At 45.5% G+C, this 19350-nt stretch overlaps 1 protein-coding gene across 5 annotated transcripts in view; it reads left to right on the forward strand.

The window, feature by feature from the left end:
* Positions 1-19350, forward strand: part of LOC124036173 (ral guanine nucleotide dissociation stimulator-like) — a 77164-nt gene that overhangs the window by 27912 nt on the left and 29902 nt on the right. The window contains exon 1 of one of the 5 annotated variants that reach the window (XM_046350394.1): positions 10755-10860. The exons of 1 other annotated variant lie outside the window; for it this stretch is intronic. In XM_046350394.1, the coding sequence (XP_046206350.1) occupies positions 10810-10860 (51 nt within the window). In that variant the 5' untranslated portion in view covers positions 10755-10809. Of the gene's footprint in view, positions 1-10754; positions 10861-12527; positions 12818-18413; positions 18805-19350 lie in introns of those variants that run through there. 3 more of the 5 variants (XM_046350393.1, XM_046350392.1, XM_046350396.1) reach the window with 3 other exon arrangements.

A 19350-nucleotide genomic window follows, 5' to 3' on the forward strand; every position in this document is an offset into this window, starting at 1 on the left:
TGAGAGAGATAGTGGGAGAGCTGACCAAGGACGGGACGTTCAAGAGTTTTGGAGAGAAAAGAAAGAAGGGATACTGGTCTGTAGTTTTTAACATCGGAGGGATCGAGTGTAGGTTTTTTCAGAAGGGGTGCAACTCTCGCTCTCTTGAAGACGGAAGGGATGTAGCCAGCAGTGAGGGATAAGTTGATGAGCGAGGTGAGGTAAGGGAGAAGGTCTCCGGAAATGGTCTGGAGAAGAGAGGAGGGGATAGGGTCGAGCGGGCAGGTTGTTGGGCGGCCGGCCATCACAAGATGCGAGATTTCATCTGGAGAGAGAGGGGAGAAAGAGGTCAGAGCACAGGGTAGGGCAGTGTGAGCAGAACCAGCGGTGTCGTTTGACTTAGCAAACGAGGATCGGATGTCGTCGACCTTCTTTTCAAAATGGTTGACGAAGTCATCTGCAGAGAGGGAGGGGGGGGGGATCATGCTCAACTCTTTCCTGTGTGTCAAGAATGGTCCACCAACCAAAGGACATCCAGCCACTCTTGACACAGCTGTGGGAAGCATTGGAGTCAACATGGGCCAGCATCCCTGTGGAACACTTTCGACAACTTGTCGAGTCCATGCCCCAACGAATAGAGGCTGTTCTGAGGGCAGAAAGGGGGAGTGGGTGCACCTCAATATTAAGAAGGTGTTCCTAGTGTATGTTATACTAAATCCAATGTATATTTTATGGAAAATAGATGTTGTATATGTTTCTGGACGATGCACAATGCTGCCTTGATGACAGCATGACCGAGTGGCACAGGTTACTGTTCCATTTGTGAAGGGTGCTCCTCCCTCAGCGCTTTTGCCCGCTCATCGCTTTTGCCCGCTCATGTCACGATTCATAGGCCGGAGTTAATAGAACTCCCTCACTGAGGCAAGACTTGCATGAATTCAGCCATGGCATTGGCCACATGGTTTTGCTTCATGAGGGGAAAGCTTTGCCTTACAGTTTCCATGACAACTGCTCTTCTACAGTAGGCAGGCAATGTGGGTCTCTGCATCTGAAAACAGTTTTCAGTGTCTCAAACCTTATACTATTGAACATAGCACACATACTCTTTTCACTGCCCATCTATCTGCCTACCTATAGCCAATGTTAAATTGCACCACAATACTATCTGCGAATTACGACTTAGTATACATTTCAAATCTGTCTCTTGGGTCGTTCCACCTCAAAAAGACAAGAGGATTTCAGAGGATTTCGTCACCCACCATCTCAGATTGTTCTGAAATCATTTCTGTTGTTAGAAACAGATAAGATAAGCATTCCTGCAACATCATTTTTTTGAAAGACAATTTGAACAATTTGAGCTAATTGATTGCACCCAAATTTGCCATTTAAATTAATAGGATTCATATAATATTTAATAAATATAGTACGCAACAACCGATTTAGACCAAACCTCTTCTTAACAAGGATTAAGACGCGATGACACCAAGCCCACCCCAATGGCTAGTTGTACCAGTTCTCTATGTCTGACAAGTAGTATGAAGCTGCAGATAGGAGTATTGTTTCCTCATACAATGTAATCTATTCAGTGAATGAGATTATGGTTATTTTCCCCTGTTCAGAGAAATGCGTCATTGAAGTTGTTGGTTTATGTACCATCATACAACTTGATATTTCTAGGTTCTGATCACTAGAGGGTGCTGTTCCTGCTATTAGTGGGAAAAGTGTGAAGAACCCCCCCCCCTTCCTCAATGTTAATTCAAGATTGAACCTTCAAAAATTTATAAATGTAGAGTGATGTGTTAAAGTCAGAACAATGTATTTTCCCAAATACATATCAAAGAAAAGTCATCAACAGAGCTGAGGACTACTCATATCTCATTTGATTATTTCACTTTCTTTTTCCGTTCATGCATCTTCTATTGCAGTAATGTATCTACATCCCAAGTGATGTTGGCGACCAGTTGCAGGGTCGTTGCATTAATGGTGAAGATGATGCTTGGTTTTGGTACATAAACATGTGTCCTTTATGTTTGGCCAAGAAAATGACCTTGCTGGATAACTTGGATGCATGAATTTCAACTTTACGTCCATGTTTTCATCATCCACAGCATCTGCAATTCCAATCCAGTACTCATCACAGCAGCAAGCTATAACACAAGAAATCTGCCAGGAACCCGCAACTTCCATCACTTTGTTCCACTCTCCAAAAGCCTCATAGGTGCAAAGAGAGTTTCCAGTGCACATATTATGCCATTAAGTTTGATATGGTCCTTGGGAAATCCATACATGAGCATACAGTGGTGGATGTGTGAGAATCTTATTTTCTAATCAGACTGATACTGTATAATGGCTGTTGGTGTCACGGTTCATGAATCCACTGCCTCCTCTCTCTTTCTCTCTCTCTCTCTCTCTCTCTCTCTCTCTCTCTCTCTCTCTCTCTCTCTCTCTCTCTCTCTCTCTCTCTCTCTCTCCTCCCGTGTTTGTGTGGGCATGGTTCCCAATCTCGGCCTGATTGTCTGCGCCAGCTGGAACCACTTATCTTCCCTTTATATGTTCTGTAACCAGTGTTTCCTGTTGTCAGATCGTTGTTACTTCCCTGAGGTTGTGTTGTTACTTCCTGAGGTTGTGTCGTGTGTCAGTGCTCATCTCTCGCCGCCCTTGTGTGGATTATCTGCTGTGCTCCTTCCTTCCCATCCGGACACACTCCCTGGATTTCTCAGCACGCTATCACCAGAGGATGAGCCCTAGTCCCTGGGTTGGATTCCGTCTGAGTACAGTCTGTCTGTCCTGTTGCTGATATAAATTGTATTCATTAAACCATTGTTGCTTGCATCTTGCATCCGCCTCTGTATTGTCACAGTTGGGGTGAGCTTGGTGTGGGGTGTGGGGGTCTGTGGGCAGGATAAAGTTTGGTACAACTCAGATGTTAGGTACTATATTTATTGAATATTATGTGAATCCTACAAATTAATAGGGCCAATTTGGGTGCAGTCAATTAGCTTAAGATCGAATTATATTTCAACCAAATAATGTTACAGGAAGGCTTCTCTTATCTCTTGCTAACTGCAGAAACCATTTCAGAACAATCTGAGATGGTGGGTGTCATGGCTTGCTGAAATGACATGGAATGACCCCCTTCTCACTTCTCTGAATGAGCATTGTACACTACATGTTGATGCTTTTGAAACGTATATTTCACAACCGTGAATCCCCATGGTGAATGATGAAACAGGACGTTAGTCATATTCCAGAATTGTACATTGTACACAAAAGTACCAAGTGTGTATGTGCGGTCTTCAGGGGAGGAACAACTTCTTTTTTTTCTCCAATCTTGTAAGAAATGACTTTAGGGTTTAGCCATGTGAGGTAAAAGCCGTGTGACCTACATATCATGCCTAAGATTCATTTTAGCTCTGCTGTTAGTTTGAAACCCTAGGGAGCTACTCGAGATGGTAGCTGGGGCATCAACAGAAGCAGTACTTCATGCAGGAAGATGCATGGACTGTGTACACATTGTACCTCTAATGTATGTGGCCAAACAAACATTTCTAATGTTGCCTTGACCACCGCCCACATAGCGACATCCTTTCGCCCCAGAGCAATTTCTCTTGTTTCCCCTGGATGTGTTGTTTATTTAGCACCTCTGGTTACACATAACAATGTAGCTTGGCTTCCAGTATCAACATTCATTCCACTGCAGCACAGCCAGAGAGTGAGGCAGAGGGAGATGAGCACACCTGCTGCATTTCACATTCCTTTTTTTCCCTCTGCCTTCTGCATACAGTACTTATTATGCAGGCTGTGATCAGTGTGAAAGGGTGTGTGAACAACGTTACAATGCTACTGAGGAAGAAAAGGCAGCCACTAATGTTGGATAAGCAGCTGAATGATGAGAGGTTCTACCTACATCTGCAGGATGAAATAGATAAAAGCAGAGAGGACAGCAGCTGACAGCACAGACATTCCCTTGTGAGAAACACTCTGGGAGAATCGCATTTTCTCACTCCTCGCGTCCCCTCTTCTCGCCTCCTTCTCAAAACCTATTGGATGAGAAAGCCAAGGGTCCCGCCCCTCTGACCTTCTCCTCCAATGGGTTTTGAGAAGGAGATGGGGAGAGAATAGAGACGACGCGAGGAGTATACAATTTAGATTCTCCCAACGTGGCGCTGAAAGGAGAGTGAGAGGGGGGGAGGGAGAGAGAGAGAGAGAGGCTAGAATAAGCAGGTGAGGGAGCCGAGGGGGTTTCTCTACCTCTCAGACAGGTTCCTTCAAGTCTTCAGTAGAGGCAGCGGCAGCAACAGTGGAAGTTGTGGTGGTGTTTCTGTTAACAGCAGCCCGGAGTTCCTGTTTGTTTGTTTGTGTGTGTGTGTGTGTGTGTGTGTGTGTGTGTGTGTGTGTGTGTGTGTGTGTGTGTGTGTGTGTGTGTGTGTGTGTGTGTGTGTGTGTGTGTGTGTGTGTGTGTGTGTGTGTGTGTGTGTGTGTGTGTGTGTGATTGATGCAGAGTGAGCGTTAAAGCAGGAGGGAGTGTAGCGATCTGTTGCTCCGGGAGCATCGGTCCTCTGTTCTCTGTCTCTGGGAGTGCTTTAGCAGCATGGAGACCAAGTCCCTCTTCAGCCTTCACAAAGCCTTGGCTCAGCCAGTCAAGATGTGTATGTTTGACTTCCTGTCAACATACTGGATGATCTGGTAAGAAAGAGCTCATATGTTGTTATTTGATTCAGTCGCAGTATTTTTGGCTGTATGTGTGTATGTGAGAGAAATAGTTTATGGGTGAGAGAGAGGGTGGTGATTCAGAGGAGGATGTGTTTGTCTGTTACAGTATGCTACCACCAGGGTGGTGGTTCAGCTGTTCAGTGTGTCTGGCACACATCCAAGAGCAGAGTTAGGGAACCATTCCCCTGTGGTGTGCGTTTACTTTGATATGTTTTTCTTGTGCATGTTTAGTCATGCCCACTATTGAATGTGGATGTGTTTTTATTGTTTATTACATAGTTATAAATATGGTATTACTTGCTACTTGGTGGGTCATTTTTTTTTGTCTGTGTTGGAAATGATTTGGTTATGTGTTGTTGTTATTCACTGAGGTTGGAAATAGACTGTGACATTGGTCTCTAGTTCCTTCTCACTGTGACAAGTCCATCTCTGTGTGTTTCATTGTGTCAGCTGTTTTCCTCTAGTCGTGCTCTTCTTACTCAAACCCTCTTACACTTGATTCTAGAGGAAGTTGCTTTTGTTGTTCCCTATGGTAGCCGCTGGTCTATGATTCATTTCCAATTACATGTTGAACAAATAAGTTGGGAAACAGAATCTTTGCACTAGAGGCATTTCGTAAAACTTTCTGTTCCTGCTGGCAGTCTTGGCCCAAACTCAATCAGAAATACCCTTCTTTTCCCTGCTATTAGATAGGGTGTCTCCTTAAGGTATTGTAAAGCTGCCTCAGAAGGGTTGCAATCTCAAATGGTCCTCAGTTAGCTGCAGGGCAGTTGTCAAAAAGTTTTTAAATGCTAAGACCTACGAGCTAGGAGTGCCTCAGAATGGGCCTGCAGCTCCTTGAAATAATAGTGAGCAATAAATCCATCCGTTCATAAGAGCAGACACTTTCTGTCAGGTAGTTAGGAGGTCTGTGGTTCTCTGTTTGAATGGTACGTTTCGTAGCCCTTTCCTGCAGTAAATTGCCAGAGTGGCTTCATGGGTCGAATGTTATGAATATTTTAATTAATAAACGTTATTTTTTTAAACACACACAAAAAAGTATGTTGCCCAGCAACAGCCCCAAAACATCACTGCTCTAGAGGAGATCTGCATGGAGGAATGGGCCAAAATACCAGCAACAGTGTGTGAAAACCTTGTGAAGACTTACAGAAAACCAATGACCTCTGTCATTGCCAACAAAGGGTATATAACAAAGTATTGAGATAAACTTTTGTTATTGTCCAAATACTTATTTTCCACCATAATTTGCAAATAAATTCATTAAAAAATCCTACAATGTGATTTTCTGGATTTTTTTTCTCTCATTTTGTCTGTCATAGTTGAAGTGTACCTATGATGAAAATTACAGGACTATTTCATCTTTTTAAGTGGGAGAACTTGCACAATTGATGGCTGACTAAATACTTTTTTGCCCCACTGTATATATATATATATATATATATATATATATATATATATATATATATATATATATGTTTAATGTAGTTCTGTCCTTGAGCTGTTCTCTACTAATGTTCTGTATTATGTCACGTTTCATGTTTTGTGTGGACCCCAGTGTCACGCCCTGATCTTAGTATTCTTTGTTTTCTTTATTATTTTGGTTCCTGATCTTAGTATTCTTTGTTTTCTCTATTATTTTGGTTAGGTCAGGTGTGACATGGGTGATATGTGTGTTTTTGTCTCATCTAAGGTGTTTGTACTGTCTAGGGGTTTTGTAGATTTATGGGGTTGTTTCCATCTAGGTGTTTATGTAGGTCTATGGTTGCCTAGATTAGTTCTCAATTAGAGGCAGGTGTTTATCATTGTCTCTGATTGGGAACCATATTTAGGCAGCCATTCTTCTTTGGGTATTTCGTGGGATATTGTCTATGTTATGTTGCACGTTAGCACATTGTTTATATAGCGTTCACGTTCGTCTTATATCGTTTTGTTGTTTTTGTTTAAGTGTTCTTCGTGTTCTTCATTAAATAAAGAAGAATGTATTCTAACCACGCTGCGCTTTGGTCCACTCCATACGACGATCGTGACAGAATAACCCACCAACCAAGGACCAAGCGTCGTGGTAACGGGCAGCAGCAGCAGCGAACACAAGACTCCTGGACTTGGGAGGAGATATTAGACAGCAAGGGACCATGGGAACAGCCAGCTGAATATCGGCGTCCCAAGGCAGAGCTGTAAGGGGCGAAGGCAGAGAGCCGCTGGTATGAGGAGGCAGCGCGGCTGGAAGCCCGAGAGGCAGCCCCAAAAATGTATTGGGGGGCTCACACAGGGAGTGTGGCGAAGCCAGGTAGGAGACCTGCGCACTGTGTCCCCGGTGCGTGTGCATAGCCCGGTTCGGTACATTTCAGCTCCTCGTATCGGCCGGGCTAGAGTGGGCATCGAGCCAAGTGCCATGAAGCCGGCTCTACGCATATGGTCTCCAGTGCGTCTCCTCGGGCCGGCATACATGGCACCAGCCTTACGCATGGTGTCCCCGGTTCGCCAGCACAGGCCAGTGTGGGCTATTCCACCTCGCCGCACTGGCCTGGCTACGGGGAGCATACAACCAGGTAAGGTTGGGCAGGCTCGGTGCTCACGAGCTCCAGTGCGCCTGCACGGTCCGGTCTGTCCGGTGCCACCTCCACGTACCAGCCCTCCGGTGGCAGCCCCCCGCACCAGGCTGCCTCTCCGTCTCATCCCTACAGGTGCTCCCGCCTGTCCAGAGCTGCCAGAGCATTCCTCCTGCCCAGCGCTGCCAGAGTCTCCCGTCTGTCCTGAGCCGCTAGAGTCTCCCGTCTGTCCTGAGCCGCTAGAGTCTCCCGTCTGTCCTGAGCCGCTAGAGTCTCCCGTCTGTCCTGAGCCGCTAGAGTCTCCCGTCTGTCCTGAGCCGCTAGAGTCTCCCGTCTGTCCTGAGCCCTAGAGTCTCCCGTCTGTCCTAGAGTCTCCCGTCTGTCCTGAGCCGCTAGAGTCTCTGTCCTGAGCCGCTAGAGTCTCCCGTCTGTCCTGAGCCGCTAGAGTCTCCCGTCTGTCCTGAGCCGCTAGAGTCTCCCGTCTGTCCTGAGCCGCTAGAGTCTCCCGTCTGTCCTGGGCCGTCAGCCAGCCAGGAGCTGCCAGAGCCGTCAGCCAGCCAGGAGCTGCCAGAGCTGTCAGCCAGCCAGGAGCTGCCAGAGCCATCAGCCAGCCAGGAGCTGCCAGAGCCGTCAGCCAGCCAGGAGCTGCCAGAGCAGTCAGTCCGGAGCTGCCCTTCAGTCCGTTGCTGCCGCTCAGTCCGGAGCTACCCTCAGTTCGGAGCTACCCCTCAGTCCAGTGGGACCCTTTAGTAGGGTTGCCAGTCCTAGGTTGGCGGCGAGGGTGGCCGTTCCTAGGAGGCCACAAAAGCGGACTAAGACTATTGTGGAGTGGGGTCCACGTCCAGCACCCGAGCCGTCGTGAAAGAGACCCACCCGGACCCTCCCCTTTAGATTAGGTTTTGCGGCCGGAGTCCGCACCTTGTGGGGGTACTGTCACGCCCTGACCTTAGTATTCTTTGTTTTCTTTATTATTTTGGTTAGGTCAGGGTGTGACATGGGTGATATGTGTGTTTTTGTCTCATCTAGGGTGTTTGTACTGGGGTTTTGTAGATTTATGGGGTTGTTTCCATCTAGGTGTTTATGTAGGTCTATGGTTGCCTAGATTGGTTCTCAATTAGAGGCAGGTGTTTATCGTTGTCTCTGATTGGGAACCATATTTAGGCAGCCATCTTCTTTTGGGTATTTCATGGGATATTGTCTATGTTATGTTGCACGTTAGCACATTGTTTATATAGCGGTCACGGTCATCTTATATCGTTTTGTTGTTTTTGTTTAAGTGTTCTTCATTAAATAAAGAAGAATGTATTCTAACCACGTGTGTGAGGTGTATACTTTTGTTTCAAAGTAGATTTGTTTAAGACTACCAAGAAACACTCTTTGACCCTGATTTAGGCCACTGCAGTAAAAGGTTTTAAGGAGCCAACTCTCTGTCTGTCAGTGGGATTTTCCTTGGTGACTTTTTTTTGTTCAGGTTGTTCGGCTTCTAGATCACATAACGCCCCATAAAACTAGGCTCTTATGTAACCTTCATAAGAGATGACATAAGAGATGACAACAACGCATGTAACTTATGGTGAACTCATTCACGTGTTTGTCTTGTTGTACTCCACCAAAAGGAAGCTGTGCTAGTGTTGGCACTGCTTTTGGTTTGACTGCCTATGCTCACCATGTTTGCTTTCGGTTTACATTTGTCAGTCCATTGGCTGATTAACTGATGAAAATATAGAATGTTCATAATCTATTTTTGTTAGGCCTTATATACATTTTGCCTCACAATTTCAGCTGAATAGGAATAACCCTGGGAATGTCAGGGTAACATGATGCCAGTGATTTCATTTTTATTTTCTGTTCAGAGAAATGCAGGGCCTTCAGAAAGTATTCATACCACATTTCTTATTCCACATTTTGTTTCGTTACAATCTGAATAAAAAAAAAAATGATTAAATATATTTTTTTCTCTCTCACCCCTTTACACACACCATAATGACAAAGTGAAAATATGTTTTTAGAAATGTTGCAAATTTGACGGCCTCCCGAGTGGCGCGGTGGTCTAAGGCACTGCATCACAGTTGCTAGCTGTGCCACTAGAGATCCTGGTTAGAGTCCAGGCCCTGTCGCAGCTGGTTGCGCCCGGGAGATCCAGGGGACGGCACACAATTGGCCCAGCATTGTCCGGTTAGGGGATGGTTTGGCTGGCAGGGATGTCCTTGTGCTACAGAAACTCCTGTGGCGGGCCGGGCGCATGCACGCTGACATGGTCGCCAGGTGTACAGTGTTTCCTCCGACACATTGGTGTGGCTGGCTTCTGGGTTAAGCGGGCATTGTCTCAAGAAGCAGTGTGGCTTGGTTGGGTTGTGTTTCGGAGGATGCATGGCTCTTGACCTTCTCCTCCTGAGTCTGTACGAGAGTTGCAGCGAAATGTTTTATCCTGAAAAGCTCCCCAGTCCTTAAAAATTACAAGCATACCCATAACATAATGCAGCCACCACTATGCTTGAAAATATTGAGAATGGTACTCAGGGATGTGTTGTATTGGATTTGTCCCAAACATAACACTTGTATTCAGGACAAAAAGTTCATTGCTTTGCCACATTTTTTGCAGTATTGTTGCAAACAGGATGCATGTTTTGGAATCTTTTTTATTCTGTACAGGCTTCTCTCTTTTCCCTCTGTCAATTAGGTTAGTTTTGTGGAGTAACTACAATGTTGTTGATCCATTCTCAGTTTTCTCCTGTCACAGCCATTCAACTCTGTAACTTTTAAAGTCATCATTGGCCTCATGGTAAAATCCCTGAGCAGTTTCCTTCCTCTCCGGCAACTGAGTTAGGGTCTGTATCTTTGTAGTGGCTGGGTGTATTGATACACCATCCAAAGTGTAATTAATAAGTTCACCATGCACAAAGGGATATTCAATGTCAATGCCAATCTGCCAATAGGTGCCCTTCGTTGGAGAGGTATTGGTAAACCTCTCTGTTCTTTATATGTGTGGGGTACAGAGATGAGGTAGTCATTCAAGACATTTCAGATATACATTTTTTTATTCATTTGTAAAAAAAATCTGAAAAAAATAATTCCACTTTCACATTATGAGGTAGTGTGTGTAGGCCAGTGACAACACATCTCAATGCAATTACTTTTAAATTCAGGCTGTAACACAACAAAATGTGGAAGAAGTCAAGGGGTGTGAATAAATTCTGAAGGCACTGTAAAGTACCGTTTATAGTTGTAATTTGCAATTGAACAATGGGACAGTTTCTTCACTCTTACAAGCTATGAACAGGCTTTTTGGAATCCCTATCATTTTTTAGTAGAAGTTAATATTTTATTGTTCAGTTTCTTGCGTGTTGACACAACTGTTTAAGTAAACACCCACTGGAGTGAGCCTGAGGTGGTTACCCAATCTGTGACTGGGGAGGGGAGAGAAGGGACAGCCGTGCTTTTTGGTTCTCTGTCCCGGTCCGGTTTTATTCTCCAGTCTTATTCCTTGGTTCTGAGGGAAGCAATGATGTGGTGGGCTCAGTGGACCTGTGGACTGCTGAGGGGTGGAGACTTCTGTAGGACTCAGTCTATGTGCCAGGCTGCCTTCATTACTGTGAAACGCAGAGAGGCAGACCGAAAGGTAGGTAATCAACTCTGATACACTCAATATTATGCCGGAAGAAATGTGAGTTTCTTTGATAAATTATATATGCCTGAGCATGTGCGTGTGTGCATACAGTATGTGTGTGTTCCTCACATTTAGCAGTGGCATAATATCCAGTAGCTTGGCTTTGTTGTTTCTGTTCTAAGTGTGATATGATCATACTTCTGTATTTTGTTATAGGTTAGTTGTACAGTTAGTACATGAGCACTTACTGAGAGTAAACCATGTTGGGGTATCTGCCATAGCAGAACAACACTGTTTATTGATTCAAACAGGAAGCCTGACAAATAGAAGAGGGTGGACTGTGGTTCAATCATAGGAGGGCAAAAGGTAGCCAGCTGGTTGCACCTCCATGCTGACAACTCTCCCTCTCCCTACCCCATCCCTTTCACTCTCTCTCTCTCTCCTCTCTCTTTCTGTATCTCCTCATCCCATACAGCTGTTCAGGGAGAGATTTGTGAATCTGAATCATAGCAGCACCAGTAATCTTTATCTTGTGCTGCTGAATGAGGGGACATGGGAGAACATGTGGGCTCAGGAATGTATTGGAGAAAACACCCCCTGTTGTTAAAGCAGATGTTTTCACAGTCACACCTGTTTTGCTCTTCTTTCTCACACTTAGAATAGTGTATGTTGTTGAATATTGTATTTTGCAATGTGCTGTAGTAATGTTTGGTTCTTAAGAGGTTGCAAGTGTGTTCCAATTCTGACCAGTAGAGGGAAGTGTCACTCAAGAGAAATACCATCAAAATTGTCTGTCCAGTCAATGTCGGAGATGACATGAGCACTCATCCACAGAACATACAATTATACCCCTAATGATACAATTATACCCCTAATGATACAATTATACCCCTAATGATACAATTATACCCCTAATGATACAATTATACCCCTAATTATACAATTATACCCCTAATGATACAATTATACCCCTAAATGATACAATTATACCCCTAATGATACAATTATACCCCTAAATGATACAATTATACCCCTAACGATACAATTATACCCCTAAATGATACAATTCCTTTGACCTGCAAACGTATCATCTTTTTTTTTAGATAACCAGCTGTTTTTCAAAAAAGGAGAAAAGTATTGAATGTTACTTGTAGTTGTTGCCTCACCTCAAGATAATCGCTTAGGAGTCATTGCACAATTGTAAAAATACCCCAGCACTAATTGAAGTTGTACTGTTATACTCACCCATTCCCTGGGGTACATAACGTCTAAAGGATTCACTTGCCTTCAAAATGCTTCACTGACTATGGTCCATCCATTAGATTTATTCTAAGGTTTTGGTGGCCAATATGCTCTAGTTGTTTTCTATCCTTTTATATTTCTACCGAGGTATAATACCTCTGTTGTTGCGCGTTATGGATACATGCAGTGAATACATTTGAACCGGACGAATGTATCAATATACAATACATTCTTTGGAGACGGTTTCCACAGCGACATAATAGTAACAACGATTCCCCGAGGGACGGGTACCGTAAGAAAGGTGGAGCTATGAAGCACTTTCCGTAACTGAGTCATGCATTACCAAGTACAGTAGGTCGATGCGCTTGCCTTTAGTACAGAAGCATACTCCGTCTATGTACGTCCGTTTTTACTGTGGGTGGGTCCATGGTAAAAAATAATGTTATTGTAGCCTATCATACGAAGGAACTATGGATGTACGACCAAGATAGGTTGTCACAGCAGCGATTGACTGCCATAATCGTATCCTTTATCAATGGTCCACTTTATGGGGATGTACTCCGATGCGCAAAACATCAAATCAGGATTCCTCGATGAGATGTTTGATGCTGGAACATGGAAGGTGCGAAATATTTGGGATGGGGTAAAGCTGGAGGTTGGCGAGGACGAAAGCCCGGTGGTCCTTCACAGTTTTACCCATTTGGACCCTGACCTACCACTATTTGAGGTAAGCCAGTGAGCTGTGCGTAAAGAACTCTACATCAATACCGAATGAGTAATTCTAGGCTCGTGGCCTAGAGCTAGTGTCCCTAAACTGAACATTTGGGATGTGGTAGTATCCTATTGATTTAGAGTCTTATCAAAATGTATAAAATGTAGGCCTACTGAAGTTTCCAGTGATGTTTCACAGTTTTTATATGGTTGTTATCATGACATAAGTACTGAGTGTCCTGTACTACCCACATTTCAAAGGAAGATTCAAAAGTGGGCTATGTTCCTTCTAATTTAGGCTACTATCTGCTGATGCTCAATACTGGCCTTATAGGCAGATGGGGAACGTGTAAAGAAGTACATATACCTCAGCACATATTATACTATGGGTCTGTACGTTTAACAGTTGTTTTTCACTGAGAGGTTGCCGCAAATAAAGCATTGGGGATGACTAATCAATTTGGTTGGCCTTACATAATGCCTTCTTCGATCAGAGGAGATCAGATGAGGACGAGAGCGTAATTGATACAGTGACTTTGAATGTTGTTAGTTGTTACATCAGATCCAGAATTGGCAGGCAAAACATATGTAATTCTGGCAAAGTGCCTATACACACCGCGTGTGTGTACTTACTGTATGTTACCAGTAACACCACCGTCTGGCATGCATGTTTCTAAATATGTTCAATATCCTTCTGAAGAATAAATGCTGCCTTAAGAGTTTCAACAAGCTTGTGAAAGGAAAGGCTGGAACTCAAACGCTCCATTATTATTAAAGACAGTATGTTTCCTTCATTTGTCACAAGTGTAGAGGGCAATTCAGTCTCCACTCCTACATCTACTAACTCTCTCTCCTGTAATCTAATCCTCTCCAGTAACACAATTACCTAATGCTTAATCCCCCTCTTTCATTGGCCTAGGAGCTGCCTCTACAATCACAACCATTCTTCTCCTTCAGCTGAGTCGGCATGGTGAATGTACAGTATTGGAATTCAATAGTTCAGTTGTGTATAAATAAACTCAGTCCATTGAAATGAATTTGACACTTCAGCCAATGGCTGTTGATTGCTTTAGGGCCCCTATAGCCCCTGTAACCCATATGCAGTTATATATCCTTGAGCTGAAATGATGGTGTAGTGAGAGTCTGTAAATAACTTGGGTCTATCTCAGGAGTGCTGTGACACAGGCTTGGCATAAGATTGATACTGTTATGGTCACTCTGTCATCTGAAATATTACATTACTGATAGTGGTACAACCAAGGGTAGAGAGGAGGAGCCACTTTGTCTTGTGGATGATGTCCTCACCCTGTATATGTGTGTCCTTCCTTTGGCCCTTGTCCATTAGCCATGGTTCATAGTCATCTAGCCAATGTACTGTTATGATGATAAAGTACTGCACTTTATAGGTAATTGTTTATTTCGGGTTTTGAGTTTATTAGGTCAATCAAAGAGATTAAACTGGTGATACTGGCACAAATTCTCCTTGGTAAAAGATGGCGGACCGTCATTGAAAAGTGTTATTGTTAATCATGTAATAATTAAAATATGAGGGCTTAAGAATTTAAAGAGTATTTCCACATTATGTGGTAATGAACAAATTGGACATATCATTTGTCAAACAAATAAGTCAATAGCAAATCATACTCTCCCTCCGAAGAGTTAATTGCAGATTTTGTTGTTGTTTTGTGTGTGTGTGTGTGTGTGTGTGTGTGTGTGTGTGTGTGTGTGTGTGTGTGTGTGTGTGTGTGTGTGTGTGTGTGTGTGTGTGTGTGTGTGTGTGTGTGTGTGTGTGTGTTGAAATGCTCTAAAAATGTCCTTTTTGTGAAGGAGACCATTGTTTGTTGGATCTCATCCTGAAGACTGCAGGCGGAAGTTTGACTGAGTACTGTAATGAGAAACTGTAGGTGGATTTGTAGCTCATTTGAATGGAGACGGAAAGGGAGAGAAAGGGAAAGGGAGAGGAAGGGAGAGAAAGGGAAAGGGAGAGGGAGAGGAAGGGAGAGAAAGGGAAAGGGAGAGAAAGGGAAAGGGAGAGAAAGGGAAAGGGAGAGAAAGGGAAAGTGAGAGGGAGAGGAAGGGAAAGTGAGAGGGAGAGGAAGGGAAAGGGAAAGGGAGAGGAAGGGAGAGAAAGGGAAAGGGAGAGAAAGGGAAAGGGAAAGGGGGAGAAAGGGAAAGGGAGAGAAAGGAAAGGGAGAGGGAGAGGAAGGGAAAGTGAGAGGGAGAGGAAGGGAAAGTGAGAGGGAGAGGAAGGGAAAGTGAGAGGGAGAGGAAGGGAGAGAAAGGGAAAGGGAGAGAAAGGGAAAGGGAGGAGAAAGGGAAAGGGGAGAAAGGGGGAGAGGGAGAGGAAGGGAGAGAAAGGAAAGGGAGAGAAAGGGAAAGGGAAAGGAAAGGGAGAAAGGGAAAGGGAGAGAAAGGGAAAGGGAGAGGGAGAGGAAGGGAAAGTGAGAGGGAGAGGAAGGGAAAGTGAGAGGGAGAGGAAGGGAGAGAAAGGGAAAGGGAGAGAAAGGGAAAGGGAGAGAAAGGGAAAGGGAGAGAAAGGAAAGGAGAGGAAGGGAAAGTGAGAGGGAGAGGAAGGGAGAGGGAGAGGAAGGGAGAGAAAGGGAAAGGGAGAGAAAGGGAAAGGGAGAGAAAGGGAAAGTGAGATGAATGGAAAGTGAGAGGGAGAGGAAGGGAGAGGAAGAGGAAGGGAGAGGGAGTGGAAGGGAGAGAAAGGGAAAGGGAGAGAAAGGGAAAGGGAGAGGAAGGGAAAGTGAGAGGGAGAGGAAGGGAGAGGGAGAGGAAGGAGAGAAAGGGAAAGGGAGAGAAAGGGAAAGGGAGAGAAAGGGAAAGGGAGAGAAAGGGAAAGTGAGAGGGAGAGGAAGGGAAAGTGAGAGGGAGAGGAAGGGAGAGAAAGGGAAAGGGAGAGGGAGAGGAAGGGAGAGAAAGGGAAAGGGAGAGAAAGGGAAAGGGAGAGAAAGGGAAAGGGAGAGAAAGGGAAAGTGAGAGGGAGAGGAAGGGAAAGGGAGAGGAAGGGAAAGGGAGAGGAAGGGAGAGAAAGGGAAAGGGAGAGGAAGGGAAAGGGAGAGGGAGAGGAAGGGAGAGAAAGGGAAAGGGAGAGAAAGGGAAAGGGAGAGAAAGGGAAAGGGAGAGGGAGAGGAAGGGAAATGAGAGGGAGAGGGAGGGAGAGAAAGGGAAAGGGAGAGGAAGGGAAAGGGAGAGGGAGAGGAAGGGAGAGAAAGGGAAAGGGAGAGAAAGGGAAAGGGAGAGAAAGGGAAAGGGGGAGAAAGGGAAAGGGAGAGAAAGGGAAAGGGAGAGGGAGAGGAAGGGAAAGTGAGAGGGAGAGGAAGGGAAAGTGAGAGGGAGAGGAAGGGAGAGAAAGGGAAAGGGAAAGGGAGAGAAAGGGAAAGGGAGAGGGAGAGGAAGGGAAAGTGAGAGGGAGAGGAAGGGAGAGAAAGGGAAAGGGAGAGAAAGGGAAAGGGAGAGAAAGGGAAAGGGAGAGAAAGGGAAAGTGAGAGGAATGGAAAGTGAGAGGAGAGGGAGAGGAAGGGAGAGGGAGTGGAAGGGAGAGAAAGGGAAAGGGAGAGAAAGGGAAAGGGGGAGGGAGAGGAAGGGAAGTGAGAGGGAGAGGAAGGGAGAGGGAGAGGAAGGGAGAGAAAGGGAAAGGGAGAGAAAGGGAAAGGGAGAGAAAGGGAAAGTGAGAGGGAGAGGAAGGGAAAGAGAGGGAGAGGAAGGGAAAGGGTGAGAAAGGGAAAGGGAGAGAAAGGGAAAGTGAGAGGGAGAGGAAGGGAAAGTGAGAGGGAGAGGAAGGGAGAGGGAGAGGAAGGGAGAGAAAGGGAAAGGGAGAGAAAGGGAAAGGGAAAGGGAGAGGAAGGGAGAGGGAGAGGAAGGGAGAGAAAGGGAAAGGAGAGAAAGGGAAAGTGAGAAGGAGAGGAAGGGAGAGGGAGAGGAAGGGAGAGAAAGGGAAAGGGAGAGAAAGGGAAAGGGAGAGAAAGGGAAAGGGAGAGAAAGGGAAAGGGAGAGGAAGGGGAAGTGAGAGGGAGAGGAAGGGAGAGGGAGAGAAAGGGAAAGGGAGAGAAAGGGAAAGGGAGAGAAAGGGAAAGGGAGAGGGAGAGGAAGGGAAAGGGAGAGAAAGTGAAAGGGAGAGAAAGGGAAAGGGAGAGAAAGGGAAAGGGAGAGGAAGGGAAAGTGAGAGGGAGAGGAAGGGAGAGGGAGAGGGGAGAGAAAGGAAAGGGAGAGAAAGGGAAAGGGAAAGGGAGAGAAAGGGAAAGTGAGAGGGAGAGGAAGGGAAAGTGAGAGGGAGAGGAAGGGAGAGAAAGGGAAAGGGAGAGGGAGAGGAAGGGAGAGAAAGGGAAAGGGAGAGAAAGGGAAAGGGAGAGAAAGGGAAAGGGAGAGAAAGGGAAAGTGAGAGGGAGAGGAAGGAAAGTGAGAGGGAGAGGAAGGGAAAGGGAGAGGAAGGGAGAGAAAGGGAAAGGGAGAGGAAGGAGGAAGGGAGAGAAAGGGAAAGGGAGAGGAAGGGAGAGAAAGGGAAAGGGAGAGGGAGAGGAAGGGAAATGAGAGGGAGAGGGAGGGAGAGAAAGGGAAAGGGAGAGGAAGGGAAAGGAGAGAGGGAGAGGAAGGGAGAGAAGAAAGGGAAAGGGAGAGAAAGGGAAAGGGAGAGAAAGGGAAAGGGGAGAAAGGGAAAGGGAGAGAAAGGGAAAGGGAGAGGGAGAGGAAGGGAAAGTGAGAGGGAGAGGAAGGGAAAGTGAGAGGGAGAGGAAGGGAGAGAAAGGGAAAGGGAAAGGGAAAGGGAGAGAAAGGGAAAGGGAGAGGGAGAGGAAGGGAAAGTGAGAGGGAGAGGAAGGGAGAGGGAGAGGAAGGGAGAGAAAGGGAAAGGGAGAGAAAGGGAAAGGGAGAGAAAGGGAAAGGGAGAGAAAGGGAAAGTGAGAGGAATGGAAAGTGAGAGGGAGAGGAAGGGAGAGGGAGAGGAAGGGAGAGGGAGTGGAAGGGAGAGAAAGGGAAAGGGAGAGGAAGGGGAAGTGAGAGGGAGAGGAAGGGAGAGGGAGAGGAAGGGAGAGAAAGGAAAGGGAGAGAAAGGGAAAGGGAGAGAAAGGGAAAGGGAGAGAAAGGGAAAGTGAGAGGGAGAGGAAGGGAAAGTGAGAGGGAGAGGAAGGGAGAGGGAGAGGAAGGGAGAGAAAGGGAAAGGGAGAGGAAGGGAAAGGGAGAGAAAGGGAAAGGGAGAGAAAGGGAAAGGGAGAGGAAGGGAGAGGGAGGAGGAAGGGAGAGAAAGGAAAGGGAGAGAAAGGGAAAGTGAGAAGGAGAGGAAGGGAGAGGGAGAGGAAGGGAGAGAAAGGAAAGGGAGAGAAAGGGAAAGGGAGAGAAAGGGAAAGGGAGAGAAAGGGAAAGGGAGAGGGAGAGGAAGGGAAAGTGAGAGGGAGAGGAAGGGAGAGGGAGAGAAAGGGAAAGGGAGAGAAAGGGAAAGGGAGAGAAAGGGAAAGGGAGAGGGAGAGGAAGGGAAAGGGAGAGAAAGTGAAAGGGAGAGAAAGGGAAAGTGAGAGGGAGAGGAAGGGAAAGAGAGAGGGAGAGGAAGGGAGAGAGAGAGGAAGGGAAAGGAAGGGAGAGAAAGGGAAAGGGAGAGGAAGGGAGAGAAAGGGAAAGGAAGAGGGACAGCGAGTGAAAGAGAGGGAGAGTGGCACTGAGGTTCAGGAAGGTGGAATGAAAGAAACAGACAGTGTCTGGAATGTTTAGGCCTGCATCCTGGAAAATAACTTTATTCCAAGTTTTTGAAACTTAATACCAAGTAAGTAGTTGTCTTTGACTTACTTCCAAACATGAATTCCTACTTATGTCCCAAACCGTAAGCTACTAATGTTATAGCAAGGATGTCGGCCTTGTTCTTGTCTGACAATTCCAAATATAATTTTTGTGGATACAGCTCCTGATATGAATTCACATAAAACAAAGAACATTCTGAACATTCAACTCTTTTGTGCTCACAGGCCCTCTCTTAAAGAACAGCACTCAAAAGAAAATGAGTAAGACAAGCAGGTAATACACACTCGCATTTTACCCTTGCACACTAAGTTTTGTGTAAATCATAAACTGATGTCTACGGGACATTTTCTGCACAGTTTGTGTAATTTGTGTGTATATTTGTGTTTATAGTTGAGATTTTGCTCTAGAAAAAGTGATCCTAAGCTGTACATGATCTCATTGGCTTTCAACAGTCATTGTGTGTGAACGGAAGCTGCTGCCTGTGCTAGAGGGTCTCTGTTGGACTGCACTATTGTTTGTGTTGTGTATTTGTTTACTTTATTTCGGAGTAGATCTCTTTCTGGTGTGAGCTTTCTATGTGTCAGTTCCCTGAACAACTGTAGGAGAGGATGATTATGAAACCAGCTGTGGATTTGCCAACAATTTCCCAATAGCCAACACTATCAACAAACTACCGAAATACAATTATAAAAAGTCGATTGTTATAGCGATGCTATGTGCATTAGCTGTAATAGTGCCATGTGACAATGTGTAATCAGGCACATGTAAAGAACGGATTATCTGCAACTGTTGGCTGAAGGATGGAGGTCTCTGTTGGCA

This window comes from Oncorhynchus gorbuscha, linkage group LG05 (genome assembly GCF_021184085.1).
Source record: "Oncorhynchus gorbuscha isolate QuinsamMale2020 ecotype Even-year linkage group LG05, OgorEven_v1.0, whole genome shotgun sequence".
Taxonomy (NCBI): Eukaryota; Metazoa; Chordata; class Actinopteri; order Salmoniformes; family Salmonidae; genus Oncorhynchus; species Oncorhynchus gorbuscha.